Source organism: Macaca thibetana, chromosome 16, assembly GCF_024542745.1.
Source record: "Macaca thibetana thibetana isolate TM-01 chromosome 16, ASM2454274v1, whole genome shotgun sequence".
Taxonomy (NCBI): Eukaryota; Metazoa; Chordata; class Mammalia; order Primates; family Cercopithecidae; genus Macaca; species Macaca thibetana.
This window is the reverse complement of record NC_065593.1, coordinates 19,555,431-19,570,712: the sequence shown is the minus strand read 5'-3', so window position 1 is coordinate 19,570,712 and position 15,282 is coordinate 19,555,431. Positions and strand designations below refer to the sequence as shown.

General features: G+C 58.0%; 2 protein-coding genes across 5 annotated transcripts in view; both read left to right on the top strand.

Annotated features, from left to right (window-relative positions):
- The window catches only part of SERPINF1 (serpin family F member 1), a 173,001-nt gene that overhangs the window by 135,116 nt on the left and 22,603 nt on the right, over positions 1-15,282 (top strand). The window lies entirely within an intron of this gene.
- SERPINF2 (serpin family F member 2) lies at positions 470-13,384 on the top strand. 4 transcript variants are annotated; one of them, XM_050763547.1, is made up of 11 exons: positions 1,000-1,058; positions 1,169-1,228; positions 3,109-3,175; positions 3,291-3,329; positions 3,447-3,509; positions 3,819-4,020; positions 5,151-5,294; positions 5,441-5,644; positions 6,811-6,953; positions 10,701-10,905; positions 12,238-13,384. In XM_050763547.1, exons 2-11 carry the CDS (start codon positions 1,221-1,223, stop codon positions 12,648-12,650), a joined length of 1,488 nt encoding a protein of 495 aa, XP_050619504.1. In that variant the 5' UTR covers positions 1,000-1,058; positions 1,169-1,220; the 3' UTR covers positions 12,651-13,384. The 4 variants fall into 4 exon arrangements, with proteins under 4 accessions (XP_050619508.1, XP_050619505.1, XP_050619504.1 ...); XM_050763551.1 differs by lacking the exons at positions 1,000-1,058; positions 1,169-1,228 and adding an exon at positions 470-488; XM_050763548.1 differs by lacking the exon at positions 1,169-1,228 and having other exon boundaries at positions 946-1,058.

The window sequence follows — 15,282 nt, the reverse complement described above, 5'->3', positions numbered from 1 at the left end:
TGTGAGGGTGGGAAGCGACCTGATGCAGGGCAGTGAACAGGTGTGAGGGTGGGAAGCGGCCCGATGCAGGGCAGTGAACAGGTGTGAGGGCAGTGAAGAGCAGGTGTGAAGGTGGGAAGCGGCCTGATGCAGGGCAGTGAACAGGTGTGAGGGTGGGAAGCGGCCCGATGCAGGGCAGTGAACAGGTGTGAGGGTGGGAAGCGGCCCGATGCAGGGCAGTGAACAGGTGTGAGGGTGGGAAGTGGCCCGATGCAGGGCAGTGAAGAGCAGGTGTGAAGGTGGGAAGGAACCTGATCTTTGCACGGGCTGCCAGGCTTCTAGTTCACACAGCCCCGGGCCAGTTTCCAGAGCCCTCGCGCTTGGGTAGGGGAAAGAGACATTGCTCTGGAGTGGCAGGACGGTGGGACAGGCCGAGTCCCTCTCATCTCTCCTCCCTTACCCCTGCCTTCCGGGCAGCCACCCCGGATCCTGCGCTTGTGAGGTTGGGGGTGAGCTTCCTATCCTGGGCTCTCTGCACAGGCTCTTGTGGCTTCCCCTTTCCTCCCCGGGGAGAAGAAAGGACAATGGAAGTGAGAATCTGGATGTGACTCAGCCCAGCTCTGTGTCCTTGGGCAGGTCACAGGGCCTCTCTGAGCCTGGCTGAACCAGGGATAATCCACACCTCGTGGGGTCTCTGGAAGGCTTAACACAGTGCTAGATTCCTGTGCCTTCTGGATCCGCTCTCTTGGCTAGCCAGATCCAGTCTCTTCACCTCTCTCCTCGTGAACTTCCTCTTTCCAGGCTCAGGGGGGACCCAAATATAGGGGGCTCTGTGTGGCCGCCTCAGGGTTAGACGCCCTGGTGGGAAAGGGGCTTCTGGCTTCAAGGTCAATGTTTAACCGGATGTGCATGTCAATATTTACCAGAAGAGAAGGCAACCTGAACAGGGGTTGGCTGAGAGTAAAGGTCCTGGTGGGAGGGGAGGGGTGGGCTGGGCTGGCTGGAGCCCGGGCGGAGTGTGGGGAGCACCCAAGTGGGACCAGAGGAACATCGTGTGTGGCAGCAAGGAGCCCGCAGAGGTATGAGGGGAGGGACGGCTCGGCCTGCTCCTTGGGCGGGAGAGGAGGGAGCTGCCTCCCTGGCTGAGGGGTCTGGGCTGGATTTATTCAGGAGGCCTGTCACTCCCCAGCCTCCTCTGGGACTTGGAAAAACTGGAGCCTGTTTTTGGCAGGAAGATTCTAATGCCCAGGTCGGAGTCGGGGCCCCGGCCAAGGGCTCTTGTGTGGGATGGGGGTGGGGCCGGGGGTGACCGAAGGATCCTCCAGAAGGGTTGGCCCTGAGATGGGGGTGGGCTGGGGGTAGACTGTGAGACCTCCTCTGACTTATCCTCCTGAGACCGACACCTGCCCTTCCCAGTGCCAGCCTGAGGCAGAGTGCAGGTCGAGGCCTGTGATTCTCCTAAATGCAGGGGTGTCTCTGGCCAGAGTCATTCACTGGGCTCCCCTGCTGGGTCAAAAGGCAGCTCTCTGGCCACCTCGCCACCCCTCCTGAGACCTCAGGGCCTCACAGGTATGTCCAGCCTTGTGGGCAAGACCTGACCAGCCTGAGAAAGATGGGCTAAATGGACGCAGCAGGCTGGGTAGGAGCTCTGGGCTGGGAGCCGTGTGCTGGAGGCTTCAGGGCAGGCTTCCAGGAAGAGGTGGCCTTGAGCCGAGCTGAGCCGGGGGAGTGCCAAGCATCGTACTCAGGGTTTACAAAGACGGGCTTATTTATTTATTTATTTATTTTATTATTATTATTTTTTTGAGATGGAGTCTCGCTCTGTTGCCCAGGCTGGAGTGCAGTGGCCGGATCTCGGCTCACTGCAAGCTCCGCCTCCCGGGTTCACGCCATTCTCCTGCCTCAGCCTCCCGAGTAGCTGGGACTACAGATGCCCGCAACCGCGCCCGGCTAATTTTTTGTATTTTTTTAGTAGAGACGGGGTTGCACCGTGGTCTTGATCTCCTGACCTTGTGATCCGCGTGCCTCGGCCTCCCAAAGTGCTGGGATTACAGGCGTGAGCCACCGCGCCCGGCCTTATTTATTTTTTTGACACAGAGTCTTGCTCTGTCGCCCAGGCTGGAGTGCAGTGGCGTGATCTCGGCTCACGACAACCTCCGCCTCCCGACAACCTCCGCCTCCCGGGTTCAAGCGATTCTCTGCCTCAGCCTCTGAGTAACTGGGATTACAGGCGTCCGCCGCCACACCTGGCTACTTTTTGTGTTTTTAGTAGAGATGAGGTCTCATCACGTTGGCCAGGCTGATCCACCTGCCCTCGGCCTCCCAAAGTGCTGGGATTACAGGCGTGAGCCACTGTGCCTGGCCACAAAGATGGTCACGCCTGTAATCCCAGCACTTTGGGAGGAGGCTGAAGTGGGCGGATCGCCTGAGGTCGGGAGTTTGAGACCAGCCTGACTAACACGGAGGACCTCGTTTTTACTAAAAAATACAAAATTAGCCGGGCGTGGTGGCACACGCCTGTAATCCCAGCTACTCGGGAGGCTGAAGCAGGAGAATCCCTTGAACCCAGGAGCTGGAGGTTGCGGTGAGCCCAGATTGTGACATTACACTCCAGCCTGGGCAACAAGAGCGAAACTCCATCTCAAAAAACAAACAAAAATACCCCCAAAAGACGGTCTTATTTTGGTCCTCACCATGCATGTGAGAGGAATAAGGGACTTGTGCCACCGTTTTACAAGGTAAGGCCAAGCCCGGCAGAGTTACGGGAAGTGCCAAGGTTCTTTGGCAAGAGGCAGCCTGGGTGCAGATGCAGACCTGACTCACAGCTCAGGGCCTTGAAGAATGAGAACATTTTGTTTTGGTATTTCCCTCCTATTCACCAAAACGCCCTCAGTGCATGCAATATGAAACACCGAAACTAAACAGGGGGAAGAAGCCGGGGGGGATGTCCCAGCCCCAGGAGCGGCAGCCGTTGTTCCTGTGTTTGGGGTCTGCTCTGATCCTGGAGCCTGCTTCTTCCCCTTGGCAATCGTGACCCAGGACTTGGTGGTATCTGTGATGGCGTGGGTAGGAGTCCCTGGCGGGCGTGGGGACGTGAGACGGGAACAGAGCTTTCTGTCCCTGCCACAGGAACATGGCGCTGTTCTGGGGGCTCCTGGTGCTCAGCTGGTCCTGCCTGCAAGGTCCCCTCTCCGTGGTGAGGCTGGGCTGAAGTCGAGGTGGGGTGGGCTGGAGGGGGAAGAAGAGGGACGTTGGCGTGGAGGGAGGGCTTGGCTCCGAGGGGCCTCCTATCCTCACCCCTTTCTCCACAGTTCTCCCCTGTGAGCGCCATGGAGCCCTTGGGCTGGCAGGTACTGGGGAGCGAGGAGCCTGTGACTGGGTGGAAGGCCCGGGGGGTCTCACCGGTGGCTTGGGCAGGGTGGGGGACCTGTGGGAAGGGTCGCTCTCCATCTGCTTCCTTTCTGCAGCTAACTAGTGGGCCAAACCAGGAGAAGGTGCCCCCACTTACTCTCCTCAAGTTGGGCAACCAGGTACAACCAGGTGGGGCTGGGGAAGAGTGGGCGGGGCCCGAGGGAGGAGGGCCCATCGGCAGGGGTCGGGAGCAGGGGCGCGTGGTGAGGCTGAGGCTCTGGAGTGCAGAGGCCAGAAGGGAGAGGGCGGGAAGGACCGAAGGTGGGCGCCAGGCCCCAGAACGCCAGTGCCCTCTGCCTGACGCTCCCTCTCCCCTGGGGCTGGGACAAGGCCCTGCTGTCCTCAGGCACGGGGGCTGTGACAAGACCTTCAACACAGAACCTGGAGCTGACCGCTTGACCTCCCTGACCCCTGATCTGTCCCTGCAGGAGCCTGGCGGCCAGACTGCCCTGAAGAGTCTCCCAGGAATCTGCAGCAGAGACCCCACCCCCGAGCAGACCCGCAGGCTGGCCCAGGCCATGATGGCCTTCACTGCCGACCTGTTCTCCCTGGTGGCTCAAACGTCCACCTGCCCCAACCTCATCCTGTCACCTCTGAGTGTGGCCCTGGCGCTGTCTCACCTGGCACTAGGTACCCTGGCACCACTTGTCCAGACCAAGAGAGCTGGGAGGCCAGTAGGAACTCAGTACTCAGTGGTTCTCCGTGGTGGTTCCTCCACCAGGGTCACGTGGCTATTTGGTAAAAATGCAGATTCCTAGGCCGGGTGTGGTGGCTCATGCCTGTAATCCCAGCACTTTGGGAGGCTGAGGCGGGCGGATCACGAGGTCAGGAGTTCAAGACCAGCCTGGCCAACATGGTGAAACCCCGTCTCTACTAAAAATACAAAAAAAGTTAGCCGGACGTGGTGGCAGGTGCCTGTAATCCCAGCTACTCGGGAGGCTGAGGCAGAGAATTGCTTGAACCTGCGAGACGGAGCTTACAGTGAGCCGAGATCGTGCTACTGTACTGCAGCCTGGGCAACAGAGCGAGATTCCATCTCAACAACAACAATAACAACAACAAATGCAGATTCCTGGGCCCCCACCTGTCCGTCTGTGTGAATCAGGTCTCAGGGACTGGGCTGGGGAATCTGCTTATTTACAAGTCCTCCTGCTTTTTTTTTTTTTTTTTTTTTTGAGACAGAGCCTTGCTCTGTCGCCCAGGCTGGAGTGCAGTGGTGCGATCTCGGTTCACTACAACCTCCGCCTCCTGGGTTCAAGCCATTCTCCTGCCTCAGCCTCCCGAATAGCTGGGATCACAGGCACCAGCCACCGTGCCCAGCTAATTTTCGTATTTTTAATAGAGACGGGGGTTTCACCATGTTGGCCAGGTTGGTCTCGAACTCTCGACCTCCGGTGATCCACCCACTTTTGCCTCCCAAAGCGCTGGGATTACAGGCGTGAGCCGCTGTGCTTGGCCCGTCCTGGCGATTCCTATGCAAACGTTTGACAAGTTTGATAGCTGTACTCTTTCCCACTGTGCTGGAGGGTCTCTCTCTGGGAAACGGAAGCCCAGAGAGGGAAGGCAACTTGCGTGAGGTGAGGTCACCCAGCCTGTCGGCCACAGCGGGGAGAGTCACGCAGAGCAGATCCGTGGCTGTGGAAGGACGGCGTGTGATCCCGTGGATGTGCTCGCCATGGGCATCCAGGAGGGACTGGAGTGGGCAGTGGGGGTGAGTAAGGACCCGGCGGCTGGGCCTTAGCCTGTGCGGTGCCCTCCAGGTGCTCAGAACCACACGCTGCAGAGGCTGCAACAGGTGCTGCACGCAGGCTCAGGGCCCTGCCTACCCCATCTGCTGAGCCGCCTCTGCCAGAACATGGGCCCCGGGGCCTTCCGACTGGCTGCCAGGATGTACCTGCAGAAAGGTAGGCACTGACGGCAGGGAGCTCCCTCAGTCCCGCCCGGGGTGGAGGAGGGTGAGAGAGAGGGGCTGGGCCTCTGGTAGCCAGTGGGAGCGTGGCTGGCTGTAGAGCCTTGAGCCCTGGGAACAGCTTGTACTCCCTCCATGCAGGATTTCCCATCAAAGAAGATTTCCTGGAACAGTCTGAACGGCTATTTGGGGCAAAGCCCGTGAGCCTGACGGGAAAGCAGGAAGATGACCTGGCAAACATCAACCAATGGGTGAAGGAGGCCACGGAGGGGAAGATTCCGGAGTTCCTCTCTGAGCTACCGGAAGACACCGTGTTGCTTCTCCTCAACGCCATCCACTTCCAGGGTGCGCTCCTCCTCCTCTCAGATCCCCCGCCCTGTAGGCTGAGCTGGGACCTGCAGGCCTTTTTGTTTTTTTTTTTTTTTTTTTTTGAGATGGAGTCTCGCTCTGTCGCCCAGGCTGGAGTGCAGTGGCTGGATCTCAGCTCACTGCAAGCTCCGCCTCCCGGGTTCACGCCATTCTCCTGCCTCAGCCTCCCGAGTAGCTGGGACTACAGGCGCCCACCACCTCGCCCGGCTATTTTTTTGTATTTTTTTAGTAGAGACGGGGTTTCACCGTGTTAGCCAGGATGGTCTCGATCTCCTGACCTCGTGATCCACCCGTCTCGGCCTCCCAAAGTGCTGGGATTACAGGCTTGAGCCACCGTGCCCGGCCCCCTTTTTGTTTTTTTGAGACAAGTCTCGCTCCGTCGCCCAGGCTGGAGCACAGCGGCGTGATCTCGGCTCCCTGCAACCTCCGCCTCCCGGGTTCAAGCGATTCTCCTGGCTCAGCCTCCTGAGTAACTGGGATGAGAGGTGCCCGACACTACGCCCAGCTAATTTTTGGATTTTAGTAGAGATAGGGTTTCACTGTGTTGGCCAGGCTGGCCTTGAACTCCTGACCTCAGGTGATCTGCCCACTTCGGCCTCCCAAAGTGCTGGGGTTACAGGCGTGAGCCCCCGCGCCCGGCCATGCAGGCTTTGTTCTGAGGGTCTCCTTTGTTCCTCAGTCTGGGCCATGAGGCAGGGGGCTGTCTGGGTCTGGTGGGGACGGGTACCCAGGAGCCAGATGAGTTGTTCTAGAGAGAATACCCTGGGAACCAATGGTCTGAAAAGATCCAGGAGGAGGTTCCTAGGAGAATTGCAGGGATTGGGGAAAACACAAGCCCAGATTTCAAAAATGCTACGGGAAAGAGACATTATATCAATTGGATGCCAACGGGCATTCCCTGGGGTCTTGGCCTCCTCCGCTCTCTCATCCTTGAATGGATTCTGGGTGGGATGGGCAATGGGCTGGGGGTGCAGAGACCAAGCTGGTCCCCATCGATGTGACCCCTGCCCTCTGCCCCAAGCCAGTCCCCATCGACATGACCCCTGCCCTCTGCCCCAAGCTGGTCCCCGTCGACGTGACCCCTGCCCTCTGCCCTAAGCTGGTCCCCGTCGACGTGACCCCTGCCCTCTGCTTGGTTTCAGGTTTCTGGAGGAGCAAGTTTGACCCGAGCCTCACCCAGAGAGACTCCTTCCACCTGGACGAGCAGTTCACGGTGCCCGTGGAAATGATGCAAGCCCGCACGTATCCTCTGCGCTGGTTCATGCTGGAGCAGCCCGAGATCCAGGTCACTCTTGGTTGTCCAGCAGGCTGGGCCTGAGGCTGGGAGGTGGGGAAGGCAGTGGACAGGCTGTGGAGCAGGCACAGGGATGGGTGGAGGGTGTCTCGCCTTCTTTGCCGCCACGTCCCCTAGGCAGGCAGTTGCAAAAGGTCCCACGATCCCCCCTCCTACCCGGCAGGAGAACTGAGGCTTCAGGCTCTTTGAGGTTCAGTAATTCAGTGAAAATATAGTGGGCATTTGCTGTGTGCCAGATACTGTTCTAAGCACTAGGGTTTTTTTGGAGCATGTGGGAGGCCAGGTCTCTGCTCTTAGGAGGGAGGATACACAGTGCAACAGTGAATGGACATCAACACAGGAATTCCAGACCGTGGGAAGTGCTGTGGAGGCAAAGCTGAAAAAGAAGGTGATTTTGGCCGGGCCTGGTGGCTCACGCCTGCAATCCCAGCACTTTGGGAGGCCCAGGCGGGTGGATAATATGGTCAGGAGTTCAAGACCAGCCTGGCCAAGATGTGAAACCCTGTTTCTACTAAAAATACAAAAATTAGCTGGGCATGGTGGCAGGCGCCTGTAATCCCAGCTACTCTGGAAGCTGAGGCGGGAGAATCACTTGAACCCAGGAGGTGGAGGCTGCAGTGGGCTGAGATTGTGCCACTGCACTCCAGCCTGGGAAACACATTGAGACTCTGATCTGCTCACCTCAGTCTCCCTAAATGCTGGGGTTACAGGCGTGAGCCACCATGCCTGGCCTTATTTAGGCATTTTAGAGTGGTAAGGGTGAATTCTGTGAGGAGGGGGCATTGGATTGAGACTCAGGTGACCATTGGTGATAAGGGTTTATTACAAGGGCCCATGGACTTTGGGGCAGCACAGGGACCACCCCACGGCCATGTAGCCACTCAGGGTCTCCGCAGCCCCCAGCCTGGGAGAGTCCACTGGGCCTTCATACAGTGCTCCTTAGAAGGGAGGATCTGATTGGATTGGATTTCTTAGCATCCTGCGTGAAACATTCCGATTGGACAAACTTCCCTTTTTTTTTTTTTGAGACGGAGTCTCGCTGTGTCACCCAGGCTGCAGTGCAGTGGCCCGATCTCGGCTCACTGCAAGCTCCGCCTCCCGGGTTTACGCCATTCTCCTGCCTCAGCCTCCGAGTAGCTGGGACTACAGGCGCCCGCCACCTCGCCCGGCTAGCTTTTTGTATTTTTTAGTAGAGACGGGGTTTCACCATGTTAGCCAGGATGGTCTCGATCTCCTGACCTTGTGATCCGCCCGCCTTGGCCTCCCAAAGTGCTGCGATTACAGGCGTGAGCCACCGCGCCCGGCCTGTTTTGTTTTTTTTGAGACAGAGTTTCACTCTGTCACCCGGGCTGGAGTGCAGTAGTGTGATCTCGGCTCACTGCAGCCTCTGCCTCCCAGCTTCAAGCGATTCTCCTGCCTCAGCCTCCCGAGTAGCTGGGACCACAGGCGCCCGCCACCATGCCCGGCTAATTTTTGCATTTTTAGTACAGATGGGGTTTCACCATATTGGCCAGGATAGTCTTCATATCCTGACCTCGTGATCTACCCACCTGGGCCTCCCAAAGTGCTAGGATTATAGGCGTGAGCCACGGCGTCCAGCCAATTTTTGTAATTTTTTTTTTTGTAGAGACTGGTTTCACCATGTTGGCCAGGCTGGTTTCAGGATCAAACTCCTGACCACAAGTGATCCGCCTGCCTCAGCCTCCGAAAGTGCTGGGATTACAGGTGTGAGCCACTGCGCCCAGCTCTGATTGGATAAAATTCCGCGCCAGGCTGTCTCAGGTGTGGCCTCCCTTGCTTCTAGCTGGAATGTGGTCCCCTTGGCCTGGGCATTGATCCCTGGGCCAGACAGCTGTGGCTGAGATGGCCATGTTTGTTAGCTTCACAAGGCAAGTGTGACACAGAGCACAGCCACTTGTGCAGGAAGGAGCCGGAAGCCACTTGGGCAGCCCTGCTGGGAGGGGGCTGTGGGCAAGGCCGGCCGGAGTGTGTCCTGGCTTCCCGGCAGCTCACTATGAAAGGCCAGTCTGATCCACCTCCCCAGAGGTTTCCCTTTCCTGCTTCCCCTTTCCTCCAGGCTGTGTCCTGCACACTCCTCCTTCATCCTTTGTCTCCTTTCCTTGGGCCTCCTCAGCCTTTCTTGTCCTCAGGCCCTCTACAGACCCATACAGCCAGAACCCAGGTCTTATCCTCCCACGGGCAGGGGTTCTCCACACAGGCACTCTGCCTGGAACCCAAGGAGTCACAACTGCAGGAGGCCCTCGAGCCCTGTGGTGTCCACACTGCTTTTGCTGCAGAATCCCTTCAAATGAAATCTTAATGGCCGGGTGCGGTGGCTCACGCCTGTAATCCCAGCATTTTGGGAGGCTGAGGCAGGTGGATCACCTGAGGTCTGGAGTTTGAGACCAGCCTGGCCCAACATGGTGAAACTCCATCTCTACAAAAAATACAAAAATCGGCCAGGTGAGATGGTGGGCGCCTGTAGTCCCAGCTATGCGGGAGGCTGAGGCAGGAGAATCACTTGAACCCGGGTGGCAGAGGTTACAGTGAGCTGAGGTCACGCCATTGTACTCCAGCCTGGGCAATAAGAGTCAAACTCTGTCTCAAAAAAAAAAAAGAAAAAGAAAAAAGACGCCGGGTGCATTGGCTCATGCCTGTAATCCCAGCACTTTGAGAGGCCGATGCAGGTGGATTACGAGGTCAGGAGATCGAGACCATCCTGGCTAACACGGTGAAATCCTGTCTCTACTAAAAATGCCAAAAAAATTAGCCGGGCATGGTGGCGGGTGCCTGTAGTCCCAGCTACTTGGGAGGCTGAGGCGGGAGAATGGCATGAACCTGGGAGGTGGAGGTTGCAGTGAGCCGAGATCGCGCCATTACACACCAGCCTGGGCGAGAGAGCAAGACTCCGTCTCAAAAAAAAAAAAAGGAAAGAAAAAAAAGAACTCTTAAGCCAAATCACAATATATATACACAGCTGGCAAAGTCACAAGAGGGAGGTGAGAGAGGGTGGGGAGGACATTACTCTGTGGTGACTCACCCACAGAACCCAGGTGTGGTGTGACAGCCAGTGACCCTGTCTGTGGTACATCTGGAGAAGCTGAGACAAGAACAGGCGATTCCTTACGCCAGGTCACAGGGCCAGCTGGTAGCAGGTGAAGAGAGAGAAAACCAGCAGGTATTGAGCACTGTCCATGACAGCGACACTGCTGGAAAGTATTTTTTTGAGACGGATTTCACTCTTGTCCACAGGCTGGAGGGCAGTGACGTGATCTCGGCTCACTGCAACCTCCGCCTCCCAGGTTCAAGTGATTCTCCTGCCTCAGCCTCTGGAGTAGCTGGGATTACAGGCGCCTGCCACCATACCCAGCTAGTTGTTGTATTTTTAGTAGAGATGGGGTTTTGCTATGTTGGCCAGGCTGGTCTGGAACTCCTGACCTCAGGTGATCCGCCTGCCTCGGCCTCCCAAAGTGCTGGGATGACAGGCGTGAGCCACCGCGCCCGGCCACACTGCTAGAAACTTTGAAAGCATCTCATTCGGTTACGTGTCCGCCTGCAGTGGGAGAGGTAGTGTGACTCCACCCCTCAGTGAGGACGTGGAGGAGCAGCGGGGTCAGGCACACACCTGGCAGGATGGCCCGCAGCTCCAGCGTCTGCCTCAGGAGCATGTGCTGGCCCCGTCCCCACTTAGCTTCGGGGCTTTCTGGTCCTCATGCTCTTCCCTTCCCTTTTCCGTAGGTGGCTCATTTTCCCTTTAAGAACAACATGAGCTTTGTGGTCCTTGTACCCACCCACTTTGAATGGAACGTGTCCCAGGTACTGGCCAACCTGAGTTGGGACACCCTGTACCCACCTTCGGTGTGGGAGAGGCCCACCAAGGTCCGGCTGCCTAAGCTGTATCTGAAACACCAAATGGACCTGATGGCCACCCTCAGCCGGCTGGGTAAGGAGGAGGGTGCGGGCCAGCCCCCGAGGTCAGGCTGGGCAGGGCGGGTGAGGAGGAAGCCTCCGGCTGGCAGTGGAGCTGAGTCAGGGCTGCCCTGTGTCCTGCTCTTTTCCAGGGCTTCAAGAGGGGGAGAGGGTTGAATATGAGCCCCTGGACCCTCTGTCCTGGTGCAAGTTGGGGTGGCCTGGAGAATGGGGATCTGCTTTGCTGCCCAAGACCTAGCACTGCAAGGAGAGTCTGGGTAGAGAGCCGGGGGTGGCATGTGAGCCTCGCCGGCTCCCCTGGAACGGGAAGGAGGAAAAGCTGGGGTGTCACACTGTTAAAGAAATGCTGGGTGGGGTGGCTTATGCCCGCAATCCTGGCACGTTGGGAAGCTGAAGTGGGTGGATTGCTTGAGCGCGGGAGTTCGAGACCAGCCTGTGCAACACGGTGAAACTCCGTCTCTACAAACAATACAAAAATTAGCTGGGTGTGGTGATGATACTGGGGAGACTGAGGTGGGAGGACCTCTTGAACCCAGGCGGCTGACGCTGCAGTGAGCCGTAATTGTGCCACCGCACTCCAGCCTCAGCAACGGAACTGAGACCATGTCTCAAAAATAAAAATAAAGGCCGGGCACGGTGGCTCACACTCGTAATCCTAGAATTTTGGGAGGCCAAAGCGGGTGGATCACCTGAAGTCAGGAGTTCCAGACCAGCCTGGCCAACATGGTGAAAACCCGTCTCCACTAAAGATACAAAAATTATCCGGCATGGTGGCGCGTGCCTCTAATCCCAGCTACTTGGGAGGCTGAGGCAGGAGAATCGCTTGAACCAGGGAGGAGGAGGTTGCAGCGAGCCAAGGTCGTGCCACTGCACTCCAGCCTGGACAACAGCGTGAGACTCCATCTCAAAAAAAAAAAATTATAATAACTAAAATAAATAAATAAAGCATCTATCCTTCAGCCATTTGCTAAGCAGCTGCTGTATGCCAGGTACTGCACCAGGCACTGGGAGCCGACCCTGTGCAAACAGCTGAGTCCAGTGGGGTGGGCAGACGAGCAATCACATACTTACAAGAGCATAAGCGATAAGACAGAGAGGGCTTCTCTCCAGCTCACCCAGGAGAACACTGAAAATGTGCCTAGGCTGGACTTTAGAGCTGGGGATCAGGGAAGGCTTCCTGGAGGAGGTGATGTTTAAGTTGAGACTTGGAAATCAAACAGGAATGAAGCAGGGATCTATGAGTTCAAGGTGTGCCCTGGCCAGGATCTCAGATACCCTCCCAAGCAGCTCCAGGAGCCTGTGGGGCCAAGGGCAGCTCTGACCAGCCATCTCTGGCCCTGGGCAGGCCTGCAGGAGCTGTTCCAGGCCCCAGACCTGCGCGGGATCTCTGAGCAGAGCCTGGTGGTGTCCGGCGTGCAGCATCAGTCCACCCTGGAGCTCAGCGAGGTCGGCGTGGAGGCGGCGGCGGCCACCAGCATCGCCATGTCCCGCATGTCCCTGTCCTCCTTCAGCGTGAACCGCCCCTTCCTCTTCTTCATCTTTGAGGACACCACAGGCCTTCCCCTCTTTGTGGGCAGCGTGAGGAACCCCAACCCCAGCGCGCCACGGGAGCTCAAGGAGCAGCAGGATTCCCCGGGAGACAAGGACTTCCTCCACAGCCTGAAAGCCGGCCCCCGCGGAGACAAGCTCTTCGGCCCTGACTTGAAACTTGCGCCCCCCTTGGAGGAGGATTACCCTGAGCTTGGCAGCCCTAAGTGAGGGGCCATAGCTGTGGCATCCAGAGTCCCTGCCTGGACCAGCCTCTCCACTCATGTGACTCTTTCCAACCTGCTTTGTGGCACTCGGGCAGGGGCGGGGGGGCTGTCTGAGAGAGGCCATTCTTTCCCAACATCTCTTGGGGAGTTTAGGGCGTGGGGGGTGGGTGGTTGGGCGGAGGGCAGGCATCGGGGAGCCGGGAGCCTGACCCTCATCTTTCTTCCAAATGGGCTCAGAGGGTGTCCTGTGCCGGGGCCTGGGCAGGAGGGAGGTGCTTCTAGTTCTGCCAGGAGACAGGTTAGCTGCTCCCCACGTCAGCTGGGACATCCCTACTTTTGTTTACCAGAGAGAAAGGGAGGGGGAGAGGGCCGCCTTTGGACTTGTCCCGGGACACCGAGGCTAGGGCGGGGAGAGACGGGCCCTGGTGGTGGCCCCGGAAGGACAGCGTTGTCCTCAGCCCCGCGTGGAACTCGCGTCTGGCACAGCCTGACCGCGGCCTAACCTGCTGAGAGCCCATCAGCCTCCATCCCACCCCCAGGGCCTTGTCATCCCAGGCTTCCCACGGCTCCTCGAGATCCCAACACTGCCAGCATCTCCCTTCCTTCCTCTCTCCTGTCTCCCTCCTCTGCCCGGGAGCTCAGGAGCCGAGGCAGGGAAGGGTCCTATGGGCTCCTTAAGGCTCTTTTGTAAGGTTTTTGTAGTGATTTTTATGCCACCTGAATAAACAATGAATGGGCCTGGCTGGTTTGATGTCACCATTCTGGGCATGGGTGGGGACAAGCGAGGATGGTGGGGAAGGAGGGGAGGCGGCTGCAGGGCGGACTGTGCTGAGGAACCCTAGGCCCAGCAGGGCGGCAGCCCGCACAGTGCCACGTTTGGCCTCTGGCCGCTCGACAGGCATTCTTCTCCACATGGTCCCCTCTGACCTCGCCAGCCCTCCCCCGGGACACCTCCACGCCAGCCTGCCTCTGCTCCTGACCTCTTCTCTCTATGCCTCAGGCAGCCGGCAACAAGGGCGGCTCAGAATAGCGCCAGCCTCCTGGTTTGGGAGAAGAACTGGCAATTAGGGAGTTTGCGGAGCTTCTAATTACACGCCAGCCCCTCTGCCAGGAGCTGGCGCCCGCCAGCCGGGGGCAGGCTGCCGGGAGTACCCGGCTCCAGCTGGAGACAGTCAGTGCCTGAGGATTTGGGGGAAGCAGGTGGGGAAACCTTGGCACAGGGCTGACACCTTCCTCTGTGCCAGAGCCCAGGAGCTGGGGCAGCGTGGGTGGGCACGCTTCCCTGCTGGGGGTGCAGGGTGTCCACGTGGCAGCGGCCACCTGGAGCCCTAATGTGCAGTGGTTAAGAGCAAGTGCCTGAAGGTCAGAGAGAGGCCTGGCATGGAATCTGGCTTCTTGCAGACAAGCAGTGTGGAGAGACAGATGATTAATCAACAAAGAGAAATACGTTGTATGTCCGAGGATACGCTGCCGGAAGAGCGATGGTGAAAGTGAAGTAGGGAAGGGGCAGGGCTGGGAGGAAAAGCCTCGTGAGAAGCTGAGACGGGAGCAGGGCCTTGAAGGGGATGAAGGAGGGCACTACGGAGTTCCTGGCGAAGCGTGGCCTGGCCGAGGAACGGCATGGGCAGAGGTCCTGCCGAGGAGCTCAAGACAGGCGGGATGGTGGGGCTGGAGTGGAGAGAGTGAGCGGGAGGAGGAGGAGGAGTCAGAGAAGAGCTCAGGACAGATCCTTTAGGCTCTAGGGACACGATAAACACTGTGGTTTTTGTCTTGTCAAGTCTGTCCTTTTTATTTTTTTTGAAAAAGTCTCGCTCTGTAGCCCAGGCTGGAGTGCAGCAGTGTGATCTCGGCTCACTGCAATCTCTGCCTCCTGGGTCCAAACAATTCTCCTGCCTCAGCCTCCCGAGTAGCCAGGATTACAAGTGCCCACTATCGGCCGGGCGCGGTGGCTCAAGCCTGTAATCCCAGCACTTTGGGAGGCCGAGACGGGCGGATCATGAGGTCAGGAGATCGAGACCATCCTGGCTAACACGGTGAAACCCCGTCTCTACTAAAAAATACAAAAAACTAGCCGGGCGAGGTGGCGGGCGCCTGTAGTCCCAGCTACTTGGGAGGCTGAGGCAGGAGAATGGCATATACCTGGGAGGCGGAGCTTGCAGTGAGCTGAGATCCAGCCACGGCACTCCAGCCTGGGTGACAGAGTGAGACTCCGTGTCAAAAAAAAAAAAAAAAAAAAAACAAGTGCCTACTACCGCACCCGGCTAATTTTTGTATTTTAGTAGAGACCAGGTTTCACCATGTTGGCCAAGCTGGTCTTGAACTCCTGACCTCAGGTGATCCGCCCGCCTCGGCCTCCCAAAGTGGTGTGAGCCATTGCGCCCTGCAATGCTTGTCAAGTCTTTCTCAGCATTCCCCTCCTCTCCACTGCAGCTCCCAGCGCCCCGGCCTGGGCCTCATCTTCACTTCCTGGGATCCCTGACATTGCCTGCTAGGCCCTCCCTGTCTCTGGTCTGGCTGCCTTCACTGTAACCTCCACCCAGCAGGTGCCTCTTCAGCACCTCTTGTCAACCCAGCAGCACACCAAGCCCTGGGGATGCAGCAACGAACAGGCAGATGCTGCACTCCAGCCTGGGTGA

Coding starts and splice junctions, on each gene's coding strand:
- SERPINF2 (XM_050763547.1), top strand. Junction 3,510..3,818: donor TCCTCAAGTTGGGCAACCAG/GTACAACCAGGT, acceptor CTGTCCCTGCAG/GAGCCTGGCGGCCAGACTGC. Junction 4,021..5,150: donor GCTGTCTCACCTGGCACTAG/GTACCCTGGCAC, acceptor GGTGCCCTCCAG/GTGCTCAGAACCACACGCTG.